The following is a 16967-nucleotide window of genomic DNA, read 5'->3' on the forward strand; positions in this document are numbered from 1 at the left end:
GTCGAAACAGGTGAGGCGAGGCGTGCGCGGGCGCGATCTCTCGCAGGTAGTTTAAAAATGGCGACTGACAGGTAGACGTTTCCGCGGCTGCACGCGCTGGCAGGCACGGGGAACGCGCGCTAGGCGAGCGTATTTTCGCCACCGGCCACAGTATCTTGTCCCGCGAGACGGCGTTAACGCGCGCGCGCGTCGCGCGCCGAAGGATTATCGCGCTCGCTCGCGGATTATGCCGTAGATTATACCGCGGTAGGCGCGAAGCGCGACGTGAATGAATCGCCCCGCCGTCGCCGCCGTACGTTCGAGTTCGAGTCCTCGGTCCGACCCCGACCGCCTCGCCGTCGTCGCTCGTTACATTCCGCTGCAGCGATCGAGATCGCGCAGGAAATAAGGGGGAGAAGGAAAGCGGACCACACGCATCGCAACCACCGCGTGTCAAGTCACGCGTTTATTATACGTAAGTAATAAGTAAAAAACGAGATTTAAATATAAGGAGTAAGAGCGAACTGCTCTATAGTGTTCTCTTTCTCTCTTGATTTTCGGCGCATCGCTCGATTGCGCTGATCGGGCTGATCCTCGTGTCCGTCCCCCGCGAGAAAACCTCTCCCCTCCCCTTTCTACCCGGAGCCTTTCTCACGTTCCCGTGAGATCCTGCGCGATACGCGCCGCGCGTCCTGGCCTTGATCGCGCAAACGGCTTCGGTTGCCCTCCGAAAGCCGAGCGATGTAATTGGCAGGAAGTTAAGTCCATCCTGCCTTGACGACGTGCTCCACCGCGTTTCCGATCACCTCCGTAACGTGAACGCGGTGACACGAGGAGGAAGGTGCGAGATGAATTCCGGCGAGACGGAACATTACTTTGCCGAGCACCTTTCAACGGTGATTGTGCGCGAAATAAGGTGCAACCAGGCACCAGGCTCGATCAACGATCAGCAAGTATCTTCTATGCGTCTATTATGCACCTTTCGTCTCGTTAGATTGACTTAGAAATCATACAATTGATTCGAATTGGAGTTCGCATTGGGAACCAAGTGCTCCTCTATCTTAACAATTTTCTAAAAAAAACCTATGTATATCATTTTAATTTCCATATCCGTAAACAACTTTGATATTTATTTCTTCCCGTTTGACTGTAGCGACTTTCTTTTGAGGAAGGACAATCGTGACGTTTATGCCTGTTTTTACCAATGTAGTTTAATCTCGGTGCAATTAACTCTATCTTTTTCTCTCTAGTTCTAAGAATTAGAAAAGGATGAAGAATAAGTTGAAACAAGATTAAAGTTAATCTACATTGGTAGAAACAACTGGCATTATTGAGACTTGTGTGTAACTAGGCTTCCGGTTTTTTATAAACTGTTTCTGAGATGTAAAATTAATTGCTTTGTGTGCCGAGATTGTAGAATGTTTAATGTGTATTCTTGATCTAATGACGTAATGTATTATCTGAGATTAAGAATAGAATTTATTGCGAATGTATCACAGGCACATATAGTCTGTGTATACTTAACAAAGATTTTCATTACATTACCAAAGCAAAAATATATAGAAGCATTTCAGTAATTTATTTTTGAAAATATTACATTGTTATTCTGTCTACTATCTCTTCATATGCAAAATTCTCAAAGCAAATGTATCATCAATCTTTTTCTTATTAAGAGTATTTTTTAAAATACAGTCAAAAAGGGACACATTGGATCAGTTTTAAAGTAAATCATTGCTCATTACTATTCATAAAAAGCTTTTTTAGCAGCATTTTTGACACGAACATTTGTGCAAATATTGTACGTTTACTTAAATACTTGATAGGTTTGAGAGAACATCTGCAATAAAATATACTATCATTCTCTCTAGATAACTCAGGAGGGATCAGTTAAGCTACGTTATCGAAATGTGTTATTGAAGTAAGTAAAAATCCCAAATACATCAGAATGACATTCATGCTTAACAAAAAATTTTTAATTAAATGAGACCTTGATTTTGTAACGTAAAAGTAAAGCCACTGGAATTGCATTATTTTTTCAGTTTTATGATTATCCTCTCAAATATGTTAATAATATGTTAATAAAGCAAAAAAATTATGTATGCTACAGTTGATAAAGTCAAATGTGACCTACAAGCATTTATGCCACATATGTTTATTCTGGAACAAATTATTTTATTCTCTTGATATATTCGCACAAAAAAGCGTTATATATGTGTGTGTGTGTATAAAATACTAAGTGTGTTACATTAACATTTCGTAATGTTTTCTTGTTTCTCTTTTGCATGAACAGATAAATATACCTGCAAAAATTACAAGCACATAACAATGGAACATTCCGAGTTAGTGGCAGAGATGGTACACGTTGAAAGACTGACCACGCAAGAACGGTTACACTTGGCACGGCATCGTAGACTTCAACAGTTAAAAGTATGGAGACAACGTGAGAAGGAATGGCTGCGACACCAAACTAGGCATACGAGTAATAAACGTCATATATACTTTAGCGATAGTGTTATGTTGTTAGAAGCTGCAGCGAGGAATGACATCGATGAAGGTAAAAAATTTTGAACGCATTGTTTGGAACGTATACATCTGTATGTCGGAGACTTACACCTTATTAACATTTATCTCTTTCCAGTAAGAAGACTTTTGAAGAAGGGTGTAAATCCTGACTCAACGAACGAAGACGGTTTGACAGCACTGCATCAATGTTGCATAGATGATAATGAGGAAATGATGAAGTTACTCATTGAATTTGGTGCTAATGTGAATGCGGAGGATAGTGAAAAATGGACACCGTTACACGCTGCTGCTACGTGTGGTCACTTATATTTAGTCAAATACCTCATTGCCAGAGGTGCAAATTTATTAGCTGTTAATGCAGATGGCAACATGCCATACGACATTTGTGAAGATGAGAAAACGTTGGATTGTATCGAAGGTAATAGATTTTATTAAATTATAATATTTTGTTTTATATATATATATATATAATGATTTTGCAGTGTCTCGTCAAATGGCGAAAATTAAGATGCCTTCTGCTCTCTTATTCTTTTTACTAATTTTGCTCAAAGCACTTTGATCCTTAAAATTCTTATTCTTTTTAATCTACAGTTTAATACTGTTTTTGATTGATCTTAATTTTTCCTATCAAACTAGATCTCTTTATTTCTTATTGAGGAATATGTAGAATGAGGATCGGGATTGAACCCGAGACTCGCAGATTATTAATCATTCGCACTGACATAAATCAAGTTATGCGTCATCCCTATAATATTTTGTTGATAACAAAAAATACAGTAATATGATGTATTTACATAAATTATATTTTTAACGCAGGGGAAATGGCGAGGCGAGGAGTCACTCAAGAATTAATAGATGAAACGAGAGCTTCAACAGAGGTTCAAATGTTACGCGATTTACAAAAGATTGTTTCTTTAGGAGGCGACCTTGAATACAAAGATCATCAAGGTGCCACGCCTGTATGTACACGTCTTTATACAGATCTGTTAATTTGAGAAAAAAGAAAAATTGGTAAATTATATTCACTATATATTACTATACCGCAATTTATATTACAGCTTCATATAGCAGCGGCAAATGGGTACTTAAGAGTCATAGAATTTCTTCTTGATCAGCATGTATCAACAGACGTGGAGGACAATGACAAGTGGCAGCCAGTTCATGCAGCTGCATGTTGGGGTCATGTAAGTTTAAATCTTTCTATTTATGTAACTATACAAATAACGGGATTGTTATATAGTAAATATAAGATTGAAATAGCAAATCTTTTTTTTGCCAAATCTTTTTTGTGTAACGGTTATAAATTTTTGAACATTTTGACGTTTAAATGTCATTCTAAGTTATATGCAATTTTCTGTTACAGTTGGAAGTACTTGAATTATTAGTGCAAAACGGAGCAGACTTAAATGCAAAGAATAAGCATGACGAAACTCCCGCGGGTAAGACCTACCTATTTATTTTGATTATTACTTAATTTCTCTGTATTTTAATATTTTAATGCGTTGTACAGATATATGTGAAGATCCGGAAATTAGAGAGAGGATAGTAGAATTGAAAACAGAACAAGAGAGTAAACGACTTCGTGAAGCGCAAGGACGTAGGGTACGCAGATCGCAAAGCATAAACACACGAACACAAAGCGTACGTCGGACATCTATTCGAGACAAAGTTCTTACTACGAAAAAAGATGCTCAGGAAGAAGCTCGCTTGAGATTACAAGCGCAACAGGTACACGACAAAAATTTGGAAAAATATAGATATCATTTCCCCTAAGAAATATATAAGACCGGGTTTTTTAAGATGAAAGGAATATCAATTTATGCAGGATATTTTTTCCAGACGTATGTTAGCACTCCTACAACTAATATACCGCCGTTGGAGAACAGTACGCAGGAAGTAGGGGACCACGAGACTGATTCCAGCGCGCTGACTTCAGCGGTACGGAAAGGTCCCGAAGGAAAAGACAATGAGTCTTTTCTTCACGAAGATGTTGATAAAGATTCAGGTACATTCCAAATGTATTCTTGCTTGCATTGGTTGTGGTTCGGTAGACTATTGTGGTAAATGGTAGCTTTGTGCGAAGAGACTTCCAAAAATATGTACCTCGATCATGTGATTCAAGAATTGCACATTATACTTGTACGCATATACGTGTACATCATACCCATTTATAAATCATAGTGCCAAAAATATAGGAAAATTTACGCGAAGCATGAAGATTTTATATAAATTCTATACATATGTGCCATATCACTCACTAAAAATGGTAGAAAATTATTGTGGCGCGAAAGAAGAAAAGATAATTTAAATTATTATATAGAACGATTATATAATCTGAGAGTATGCGGACAGTTTCTTGTTAAGTCTAACAAAAGCACATCTTTATATTTTTATATAATAAATAAAATTTTATATATATATGGTATATATACATTAATAGAAAGTAATAAATATGGAATAATCCTAATAGATATAAATTGTATCTTACATAATCTGCTAATTACAAAATCCCATAAATGTATTCTGTCAAATTCATTGTGTTAGCTGTCGATTATTTACCAGCTTTTTCTTTTTTTTCACTACTGCGTGTTCCTGAATAATTGCGAGGTTAGTTTTCTACGTCACTTTTCTATTTCTTTAATTATTATGATCTATACGATGCATTTAATTATGTTATCTTTTTCGTATCATACATATCACACTACGTCAAAAGTTATCTGCTCACGATGTACGTAAAACGTATATCTATGTGTGCTGCGCATACACAATACATTTTTTTTCTCTGGAAGTTGTTCTCATGTTAAAACGCACACATACACGTACACATTTTGCTTTATATTCATATCGAATCTCTTTGGCAAGGCCTAAGTATGTACTGGCTTCCTTAGCGTATCTTTGTGGACCGTTTTAGCAAAGCTTAGCGGTCACTGAACGCAAGATAGAATAATAATCAAACGGATTGTGGTATTTATTATAGGTATGTCGAATTGTTTCTGTAATTTCTTACATAAACTGGAGCCTAATCGATTTAGAGAACCGTATATATCATGCTAGTAGGACGCACAATAAGTAGAATCGACAGATACTTATATTATTCTACATTCTTTATACATATTGTACCATGCGCAGGTTTCCTCTAGAATGGAAGTATACAGGACGATTCTTGATTATATCATAAAAGCTACATCGAGAGATTACACAAAACATGAAGAAAATATTATAATTAAGAATCGCCCTATATATTTAGATGACTTTTTGGTAAATATTTTGTCGAATAATACGCTCGTAATGTAATGGGCGGATTTTGAGCCTAAAGCATGACCTAAGATTGATCGCAGCTCTACGAATTTTTTTATGTATACCTGTCGTCAAGTTTTACACAATTCGTATTAAAGATTGATAACGAATTCTCTACTAATCGGTGAATGCTTCGCATCTATTGTATTATGTGGCGGAGTAAGTAATGAGGGATCACAACACACTCTCCTCTTATTATTGAAGTAGTCAATTCGAGAAGTATATAAAAAGAAGAACATATCAGATATAGCGAAGACGAGCCATTGGTGGACATATTACCAACGGATCTTTATGCTTACGTTTTTCTAGACGATAACGGTGCTCTAGATGAAACATAAAATTATCATACCGTATTTCACTAGTGTATATTACAATCGATAATAAGTACAATTAGATCAGTCATTCGATCCAAATGTTGAAAAGAAGTTTCATTGTAGTAAAATGCGAAGACGTACAGATATATCATAGTCGTTAAACACTACTCTTGTCCTTCGTAACAGCCGTATTTATCATATTCTTCCTCTTTCTCTGTCTCTTTCTATCTCTTTCTCTTTTGTACGAGTATTCATTGATTTTGCTTGCGTAAAACGCAACCGTTGAATCGTTTAGTAACAATACATTATACGTACACACAGATGTGCATATGATGGTCCTTCTTGGTGCAATGTTTCCGAAACGCTTGTTGCTGAAAGCATGTCAGGCTTGGCGCATGAAACTCATAGTTGACACTCTTGGTTTTTTCCCTTTTTTTTTTTTAATTGTAATCAGTGCGCATAGGGATAGAAAGTGGAGTTGAGGTGGAGGGGCGAAAAAGTGGCGATCGCGTCGATCGAAAAGTCGGCACGCTTGACGAAAAAGTAGCACATTGGATTTACGTGTTTGCCTGACAGCAGTGACAGGATCTGACCCACTGGTCGGCAGCCAGCAGCAGTCGCCGATTTACTCTACGGACGCCGACACCAACACCAACGGCAAGATCAACATACACGTATCCGTTGTTTTCGTGAAATCTTTGTCGGATCTGAAGAAGAAACGGGCCCAGAATCGGCATATATCCGGTGGCTCCTTAGACGCGAACGGGAACGGCATCCCGATGCCGGTCTCGTCCATCTCCAATTCCGATCTCAGCACTGACGATCTCACCCAGCGCTTCACTGGGAACACCAGTGAGATCGTGAGCGATAATCACTCGGAGAAGAGCTGCTGCACTGTCATGTAACGCGCTAATTATGTACAATCTCGTTTTCCTTGTCCTTGCCCACTGTTGTCTACGATGTCATCGGAGCTCACTGAAATCTTTCACACACGAACATATTCCCGCAATTATCTTCCAGTATTTTTTTTGAAGACTCAACGCTGCGTTCTTGTACATAATTGTTCGAGTTGCGCGTTTAATCCGAGCCCGAGGGTCGTGATATTTTTTATTAGATATATATATATTTTCGTAGAAATATAGTGACATTATGTACATCACAGATAATATCCGCAGGAAGGCGTACTGACAGCGTTAAAATCAAAACAATTGTCGGTTTTGATGTCGCGCGAACGTGTACTTAAATCGTGACGAAACGTTTTTGTACGATTGTTACGAATTGAATCGCAGCGCTTGAACAAGTTCGGTATCAAGAATACCTTATTACGATAACTAGAACGTGTACTTACATTTGTAGAAATATAATTGCATTTTCAAATTGTTTACAATTATCCAGCGCCTAAAGCGTTCAAGTATTGTACAGACTTTTACTTTATTTATTGTTATATTAAAGGAAATGTATAGACTATACTAGGGAGATAAGAGATGAGTGTCACAATTCGTAGATATTCCACCTAGATTCGAATTTTTCTAGTATCTTCGCAGACAGGTATAAGACTATCAAACATCTTCCAATATTTTTTATGAGACTCTAGGCTGTAAGGATTGAGTAGAAACTGTTTTTTATATCGATTTAAATATTATTTGTAAATTTTGATATGTAATATTTATCTGTCTATTACAACTTTAGATCCTTCACTTGAATTCCTTGTTCCACATATAGCAATCGCTATATATTGCTGATTTACAATTTTGCACCTGTGTTGCGTCTTTGGCAACGCGTGAAACGTTCGATTTTAATTCGATAATGCGTGCTGGAGATATTCAAGATACAAATACATAAACTTTACTTCTTCTTTTTTTTTTTAAAGTAAAGTTTATGCATCCCCGTGTAACGAGGGAGAAATTTAGTAAATCAAAACGGTAAAAAATTTTATATTCGAAATCACGCATGTGTACGGGACCGTATGTGAAACAATAATCTGTCCTGCCGAACGGTCGTACTTTTTGTACACTTTTATGTTAAACCGCATCCAAATTAGAAATACAAAAAGGGATCTTCGAAGGAAGTAAATAGTACAAATAAAAGCTCATACATTCCTTCCGTGATGCATAATAAACGTTGCCAAACTTTGTGCGGCTTCCGGCCTTACGACGACTGTCGCGTGACTCGTTTCGCGTCTTGCAATTGCGTTAATCATGGAATTTCTAATAATAATAATCGCCACTGATTATTCTAATTAACAGTACGTAACACACGTGCGATTGTTCATACATGATTTGATTAAGAATGTCTATGGCGAAAGTTGATTTCAATGGCTGTATTTGAAATGAATTTATGTGACGTCTATCACCTGTTTATATTGTATTGTAATATAGTAAAATTATATAAAAATAAAATTACTGTGTACGTTATCTTTTATACTTTATACACTTAACATATCTTATGTAATGCGTAAAAATAATTTATTAACTTTTTATAAGCTCAATTTGAGAATTCTAACGCTTTTCCTAAGAGAAATTGTTATTATATATCATATAAATATTGACTTACTTTTTAGTACATTATGATGTGATTTAGAAAGCGCGAATTATAATAGAAAGGCAACAGCTCACTATGAAGCTGATAAATCATTTGCGAGTTTAATATTTATTTATTACGATCATTCACACATACACACAGATTTTACTGAAACCTATTTCTATCGCGCATACGATAATTTATGTTTATATCGAAGATGAAATTTATATATATATATATATACTATTACATGACGATTACTGCATTTAATTATTCACCGAAGCGATTTGGTCTATTTTAGCCATACTGTTTCCATGACTCATTTTACTATTATCAATATAGAACTCCACTTGGGTCGAGATACATAACGGGTCAGGAACTCCAGAGTGACTGATAATGACAGTGACGGTGACACCAACATTTATGATGGCTTAGCGGCCACAAGAGAAAGATTACATCAGTCGACTACCAATTGAGAACTGATTTAATCAACTACTGTGCATCGCTCGTCTTTTCTGATGCAACAACCACGCTTTATTGAGCCTCATTAGAACCACAACGGGCAATAAATAAAGACATGATATAAATGCTTGAATTTTATTTGATATTATTTGTATCTTATGTATTAAATTTATTCCTCGACGAGTTATATTAAATTTAAATCATTCACACATTTTGCCTCTCAAAAATATACCGCTTAGTGATGAAGGACAAACGAATGGCAGTCTAAATATTTTGTGAATTTCACAATATCTTATGGTGCGTTCAAGAAGACTATTAGCGCTATTTCTGTCATTCTATTTTCATTGTTTATTAGACGTAAAACAAAGATAGAATGACACTAATAGTGCTAATAGCGTCTCCTTGAACCTTTAATATTGCCAGTCATTGCCATTACTCGAATCTTTCGCAATGCGGGTAAAAGCAATGAATGGCAATTATTTGCATTGCGAATCTTTTAATTAAATATATTTTCTTTATAGAAATTTCATGTATTATTTGTATTTAATAATACAGCCTCAAATGTTTGTTTCTTTAATTCGATATTCGATATCAAATAATTGAAAAAAATCTTATCGTATCAGAATTCATGTTATTTAAATAGAAAACTATATATCTATACAATGTATTTTCTCTGTAGGATTCACTATACAGCGCAATGAAAGACATATTAATCTAATACAAATTTGTATTAATAATTTCTCGATTTTTAATTATCGCTCAAATAATCACACTTAATTAAATATACGGTTTATCAATCCGTCATACGTATGCATTTGTACTTCATATATCATCTGAAGTATTTGATGTCAAGCCTTCAAATGATTATCTATTCTGTTTTTTTTTTTTTTAATATTTGACGAATTAAATATGATAAAGCAAATCGCGAGATACAAATTTTTTAATTGTCTAAAAATATATGTTTGTTACATATTAAGTTTTAATTTGTTCACTTTTATAAGAATTTTTTATCTTTTTAAATAATAACAATTGAAAAATCGAAAGAGAACGCGGAATATTTCTTCAGTGAGAAATCAGTGAGAAATCGTAGTCTGGCGTCCTCGATCAAAAATATGCAACAGTTACGGGGTCATAGCACCAATACAATCGTATTCTAATTCAAACATAACAAATTTACATAAAACTGAAACTAAAACTTCTTTTTTTATGTTGAAAGAATGTGTTTCCACAGTGAAAGATTTATCAAATACTATTTTACACTTTTATCTAGCACAATAAAATTTTTATCCTATAAATTTTTATTTATTATAGTTTATTTAATTTTTTATCATTTATACAAGTATTTTATATTAATTATTAGCGAATAAATTCCGTGAAAAAAATTGTGAATTTACAATTATAACAATTTTAACCTGTCAGGATATTATAATAATAATAAAATTTGAATATGTTTCAGTTATTATTTTTATATTGTTAAGTAAGTATTGAAAACATTCATATAACACTGATTATCTTTCTTTACATAAAAACTTATCTCTAACATCAAGATATTTGATATTGGTAATAAGCTTAGCAAGATATCCGGCTGAAATACCGAGAAAATATTATTTTCTATTTGCAGAGAGAGAAGATTCGTGGAAATATAATGAAAAATACATAAGTATTTCATATAAATTGATCAATATTACAATAAAACAAGTTTGTTAATTTGAACGTCATTTCAAAAATCCCCGCTTTGAAACATTCAAACGCGGATTTCCTTCCATATCTTCCTTCTAAAATTCATTTGTAACTTTGAAGTACCTATATTATATTCCTAGTAACATATTTTTACTAACAAAATGAAATCATTGAATTGAATCACCGGTTACAAACTCCAAAATAATGAACAACATTATAATAATGTTTGGAAAATTTTAAGTTATTAAAATTTGAATATTATTCATACGTAAAGTAACATAATACATTTTATAACAGCCTTTAGTCCGAGTTATAGGCCCGTATTCAGAACGCGGTTACAACAATAGCGCTATCGCGCTAATATATTATACTTTATGTTACACATGTTATAGAATTTCGGAGATAAAAGCGCGTTCTGAATAGGAGTCATAGTATATTTATAGTCATTTTTAAGTTGACAAACTTTTGATGCTATTCAAAAATGTTATGTTACATTTTTGTTCATTTTTGTCAATCCTTTTTTTCCAGCATACAATGAAAGGAATATTAGTCTATATTCAGGTCTGAAACGCACGAGCGAATCGTACAGTCGTCTTAGCGTTTACGAAGTGGGAGAATGAGAAGATGAGAGATGTGGCGGGGAGAGACATACATGCTCGAATAAAAACCGAATGCCGTCTGTAGAAACGACAGTCGGTTTTACTCCAGTTACTCGAAGAATTTACTATTCGTTCCAGAAAAAAGCATCATCGTGTATAAACCTGCGATCGACAGCAAGGTCCGATAAATCATCGCTCGAGCAGATCGATCACGAACATTCGAGTTTGCCGTTTAGGTAAAATTAAGGTAAAATGAAATTCTAAAAACATCTTCTCTGTTTCTAAATATTTCTGATTCTCGCGAAATTCGATGTAAACGTTTCAAACAATCGCGTTTGAATGTTTCAAAGCGGGGATTTTTTAAATGACGTTCGAATTAACGAACTTGTTTTATTGTATAAAATTTGATCAATTTATATGAAGTACTTACGTATTTTTCATTATATTTCCACGAATCTTCTGCAAATAGAAAATAATATTTTCTCGGTATTTCAGCCGGAGTGTAAATCCTCCTCTTTCATGTCGATAAAACCGCAAGAGTAAAGAAAGATAGGGACGTCTGGATCACAAATTTTGAATATCATGTGTAAATCGTAAATAAGGAATTCCGAATCATTTCAAGATTTTAGAATCTTAATTGTGATTTCGAATTTTCTCGACTTGAGCTTCGTCCTTTGCGAAGAATTTGAAGATTAAAAAAGGGTATTGGTGCCGGCCTTAAGTATAATGATTTTACTAACTATATGAAATCTCAAGACACAATCTGAAATCAAATTTGAAAAAATCTTAAGTAATAAGCTCGTCTAAAAGATTAAATAGCTAATAATACCTATTACTGTATGTGTAAATGTTTGCACATAGCACGTACTCACAATATCAGAACTCGGATGTAAATAAACAATTTAAGTAAAGATAAACAATTATCGAAGAAAAATCGTCTCTCTTGTTCCATGCAAATTTTTAAATTCACATTAAATTTTTGCTGTCAACTTAAACGTCTCATAAATATAACACAAGAAAAATTGACAAAATAATTCATAATTAATTTATACCAAAAATTGTATTCATTACAAGATCTTAAATTAACTTCTTTAGCTCTATGTAAGTCTTAATAACAGTATTGATATCGTTATATTATCGCTGAGCAATTATACGGCAAAAAAATTATATAACACGATAATATACATAATTCGACACGTCATTAAGAGTTGAAGCATTAATCTTCCGGAAATATCATTTGCAAAGAATTTCTAAGAGCCGAAATAATGATTAAATTAATTTATATAACAATTGAAATCAGAGCAGTATAATATTAATATATTATTTTATAATATATTCATTCGAACGAATCTATTCATTCAAACGATATTAATTTTTGCTTTGAAAGCTAATACTTTTACAAAAATATTCTTACAAATTAAGTACAATATATTCGATAACAAGCTAAGTTTAATAACCGATCATTTGGCTCAATCTTAAATTGCTAAAATTGACCTTAAAAATTAGATGGAATTTAGACGAGTGATAATATCGAAAATAAAATTCGTCGCGGTCTACGTATCAAACATCCAGGTCACGACAATCGGAGAACTTATGATCTATACTGATACTCGCCGTTTGATCCGCGAATCAATTAATTAATTTAATCAGTCGAGCACACAGGGAATTGGTCTTCCTTGACCTTCATTCTTCACACGTGCACTCCACACGATAAACCGCCTCCCTGACGTTTTCGCGCAATCGTAGACATTCAGCACGTGCGCGTCCCCCTCTCTCGCACTCGTCCGCTCGTCCGCCACTCTGGCGACTCTGGTGCGAGCGCTACGAGCTCGTCTCTCGGTCCTGACGGTCCCGACCCGATATCGCTCGTCCGCGATACCGGTTTAACGCATGCCACTGTGGAAGCATTACAGAGCGTGGCGTCGAGTCCATGAAAGTGGGCGGCGTATCAGACGAAACCGAAATCGTCGAAGATGTTGCGATCACACCACATGATCACCGTTATGTTACCATGTTTAGTTCGTACCGTTTTCGCGGACAATTGCTCCATTTCGTCGTACCAATGTGGCACACACTTCACGTGCCCGAACATCTTTGAACGTAACAATATTTGTCCGTTCAGCAGAATGCCAGAACAACTGAAGGAGATCAAAGGCAAGCTTGCCACTTTCGGCATGGGCTGCTTCTGGGCGGGAGATTCTCTCTTTGGAGTACTGCCTGGTGTCATCAGAACCTGTGTCGGCTACGCTGGTGGGACCAAGGAGTCTCCGACATACAAGAACATGTTAATATTCCATTGCTATCATCCAGTTGTCATAATAATGTAATTTAAAAGGTTCACAAAATCATTTCTAATATTCTTTACTTCTACTTGTAGGGGGGACCATACTGAGGTCATTAACATAGAATATGATCCAGAAGTAGTATCTTATACATATCTACTGAGCTTGTTTTGGAACAATCATGAATATAGTCTAACAAAGAAGATTAAAAGACAGGTATGTTGCTAATACACATTAATTATATTTAACTACATATCACTTTCAGTAAAAAAATAGAATGACTTAAAAATTATAAGTATACAGTTTTGAAGTGTGCCAAGTTAGTACATCCTATACAGACCAAAGTCCTGATTTGACAAACTAAATTTATCTATAACTCTTAAATCACTCTATTTTGGTGAGATAAATAATTAAAAACGTCATTCACATGTCATTTGCGTACAAACTAAATACTAAATATTAATTTAATTTGCAGTACATGTCGCTGATCTTATATCACGATGAAGAACAAAAATTACAAGCTGAAAAATCTCGCGAGCAGGAACAGTGGAAGCGTGGGGAAATCTTTGTCACAGAAATTCAAAAGTTTTCAAAGTTTTATCCAGCCGAAGAGTAAGTGACATTGTCATTTTATTTGTGCATATATATATGTTGTTATACTTTTCAATACTAATTTAATTCTTTTCTACTCTTACTCCATTACTCAACATTACTTGCTCTCTAAATTCTTTGGAGTAGAATCTCTAAAGAGTGAAAATTGAGTCAGTCTTGAAAAAGAATGACTCAATTTTCAGTCTTTAGTAAAATTTCACTCTTCAGAGTGAGATTCATTCTAAAAGTTTTAAAGAGTAGAGTATTCTGACAACATTCATATCAACTAATTTAAACTGCTAATAAAATGCATATTTATATAATTGTTATATGATATAATTACGTAATAATATAACAATAATGTTATAATAATAATATTAAGTTATAAAATAGATAATTTGCTAACAATAAATCCAAAATAATTATAATTTTGCAATTTTAAATATATTTCTAATATGGTAGCATTTTAAAAATATTTTTATTGAATTTCCATAGATAGGCACTAATATAAATTTAGTTGCATGTACATGTTTTAACAGATAGATAGTATATAATAAAATATGTAAACAATATAGAAAAAATAAGTAGTGATGCATTTCGATACGAGAATCTCGGAATATCATCTCAGAACTTCTCGTGTCATTAAAAGAAACACTTCCGAGATTATCATTTGTTTTTCTCGTCTCGTCTCGTCTCGACATCTTTATGAGTTATAATTATGTAATGTGTTGCCTGGTTATATAAATATTTCAAATAAATGAAACGATATTCTCGAATGTCTCAAGATAAAATTCGAGAATCTTGACAAGCGAGAATAGGCCCGTTCTTTTTGGCTGAACTTTTGCACCAGTTCATCTTTCTTCCTCTTCTTTCCTCCTGGAAAGAAAAGTCAGCTAAAAAGAACAGGTCTATTATCGACCCATCGAGACGAAAAAATTCTATCAATCATTTGTTTATGTCGAGTCTAAATCTCGGTATCGGTATTTTCTCGTCTCGTCTCGCTCGAATGCATCACTAAAAATAAGACGATAAAATTAAGCTGCACAAATGTAACAGAACTCTGGTGGAAAAATTTTGCTGAAATTATTCCATGTTTTGAAACATTTTTCGACAAAATTTCAGCATTTCAGAAAAATTTCAATTTAATTTTAACGATTTTTAGCTGAAATATTCATTTTTAGCAAAATTTCAGTAAAATTTCAAAAAAATTTCAGAATAATTTCAGTTCAGTTTCAACGATTTTTCAGTATATTAGATGAAAAATTCACTTTCAGTGAAATTTCAGCAAATTTTCAACAATTTCGCTGAAATGTTTCAAAACATGGAATAATTTCAGAAAAATTTTTCCACTAGGGAAGACGAGACATATCCAATTTAATTAAAAATTATGTATCTTTCTAGTTACCATCAAAAATATCGACTGCAGAATCATCCATGGCTGGTTGAAACATTGGACTTCAACACACCAGAAATTTTGTGTGCGTCTCCACTGGCAGCCAAGTTGAATGGTTACATAGCAGGAGCTGGTACCCTGGAACAATTTGAAAGAGAGTTACCGAACTTAGGATTAAATGAGAAGTCGGTACAATATTTAACGAAATATATTATTGAAAATCAAGGCAGTGGTTTGTACTGCTAGCAAATCTAGTACAATGGGAAAAAATGCAAATAATATTTTCTACGCTATAATAAATGTAGGCTAGACATTCTCGAATTCCTCGTAAGAAGAATATGCACAGCCCGATATACAAACATACTATATTATATTATATGTACATACTATATATGTACACTGAATATCACAAATGCCTTAAATATTTATGCGCATACTTTGTAGTTGTTCATAAATATTTAATACCGCGATTATATTTAATGTCCACCTACAGGCGCTCGATTTGAATAGATATATAAGTTCTGGGCGGGACTCAACTTTTACTTGATACTTTTCTTAACAATTAAACTTTTAATTTAATTTAACAATTAAACTTTTCTTAACAATTAAACATCGAATCATTGACAATTTCCGAATTATATAAATTTAATAATATTAAATATAATATAATATTAAGTAATATTATATATATTTATAATTAAAATGTATAATGTTATACAAGGGAATGAACCTCAACTTATCTCTTCTTTTCACGGAGAAGAGCCGGCTTCAAGCTATGTTCCAAAATTTACTGCTAGTACTGAAAAATCTATGGGTACGTTCCGAGTTACGCATGAAACGCATGATGTATCGTTTTATCCTTCTTTATTAATTGGTAAACAATAAGGACAAATAACGTATTGTGCGCTTCATGTGTAATTCGCACCCCATGGTGCACGTAACATAAACTATTTTTAGTGGTAGTAAATTTTGGAACACAACCCATATCAGAGACAGCGTTACCAACACATTGATGTACCAACGTATTGAGTACTTGTGCCTTTCTCGCGCGAATTTCTAATTCTACTAGATTTTATTATACGAAAAAAAAAATAATAAGACTAAAGGCCTCTTCCACCAACTTCGATTGATTAACCGGTTAAGTGGTAGGCTTTTTAAAACATTCCGTGCCAAAAGTGGTAGGCGTCAATTGTAAACTAAAATATACCAAAATTTGGCCCTGGGGGTTTTTTGGGTCGCTGATTTCATTTCGTATATAAACTGCGGGGGTAAAACGTAATTGCAATATATATACAAAAATCGCCATTTTCATTCAACGTATTAGTCG

At 34.2% G+C, this 16967-nt stretch overlaps 2 protein-coding genes across 9 annotated transcripts in view; both read left to right on the top strand.

The window, feature by feature from the left end:
- MYPT-75D (Myosin phosphatase targeting subunit 75D) overlaps positions 1 to 8463 on the top strand; it is an 8922-nt gene extending 459 nt beyond the window's left edge. The window contains exons 1-10 of one of the 6 annotated variants that reach the window (XM_018445444.1): positions 380 to 454; positions 1848 to 1897; positions 2270 to 2533; positions 2618 to 2920; positions 3319 to 3461; positions 3561 to 3686; positions 3866 to 3941; positions 4013 to 4230; positions 4342 to 4507; positions 6690 to 8463. In XM_018445444.1, the coding sequence (XP_018300946.1) occupies positions 2305 to 2533; positions 2618 to 2920; positions 3319 to 3461; positions 3561 to 3686; positions 3866 to 3941; positions 4013 to 4230; positions 4342 to 4507; positions 6690 to 7018 (1590 nt within the window). In that variant the 5' untranslated portion in view covers positions 380 to 454; positions 1848 to 1897; positions 2270 to 2304 and the 3' untranslated portion in view covers positions 7019 to 8463. Of the gene's footprint in view, positions 1 to 188; positions 455 to 1847; positions 1898 to 2269; positions 2534 to 2617; positions 2921 to 3318; positions 3462 to 3560; positions 3687 to 3865; positions 3942 to 4012; positions 4231 to 4341; positions 4508 to 6689 lie in introns of those variants that run through there. The other 5 variants (XM_018445447.1, XM_018445445.1, XM_018445449.1 and 2 more) reach the window with 5 other exon arrangements.
- Positions 8464 to 11397: 2934 nt separating this feature from the next.
- MsrA (methionine sulphoxide reductase A) lies at positions 11398 to 16070 on the top strand. Of its 3 annotated transcripts, none has more exons than XM_018445476.1 (5): positions 11398 to 11621; positions 13497 to 13658; positions 13752 to 13872; positions 14132 to 14268; positions 15649 to 16070. In XM_018445476.1, exons 2-5 carry the CDS (start codon positions 13501 to 13503, stop codon positions 15884 to 15886), a joined length of 654 nt encoding a protein of 217 aa, XP_018300978.1. In that variant the 5' UTR covers positions 11398 to 11621; positions 13497 to 13500; the 3' UTR covers positions 15887 to 16070. The 3 variants fall into 3 exon arrangements, with proteins under 3 accessions (XP_018300978.1, XP_018300977.1, XP_018300976.1); XM_018445475.1 differs by having other exon boundaries at positions 13500 to 13658; XM_018445474.1 differs by lacking the exon at positions 11398 to 11621 and having other exon boundaries at positions 12864 to 13658.
- The last annotated feature ends 897 nt before the right edge of the window (positions 16071 to 16967 follow it).

The sequence above is a fragment of the Mycetomoellerius zeteki genome, unplaced genomic scaffold (assembly GCF_001594055.1).
Source record: "Mycetomoellerius zeteki isolate Tzet28-1 unplaced genomic scaffold, Tzet1.0 scaffold159, whole genome shotgun sequence".
NCBI lineage: Eukaryota > Metazoa > Arthropoda > Insecta > Hymenoptera > Formicidae > Mycetomoellerius > Mycetomoellerius zeteki.

Bases quoted from the DNA above. Each gene is read 5' to 3' on its own strand.
- MsrA (XM_018445474.1), top strand. From the start codon at position 13,348: ATGTTGCGATCACACCACATGATCACCGTTATGTTACCATGTTTAGTT. The intron at 13,873-14,131 runs GTATGTTGCTAA...TTTAATTTGCAG, and splicing joins CAAAGAAGATTAAAAGACAG to TACATGTCGCTGATCTTATA. The intron at 14,269-15,648 runs GTAAGTGACATT...GTATCTTTCTAG, and splicing joins AAGTTTTATCCAGCCGAAGA to TTACCATCAAAAATATCGAC.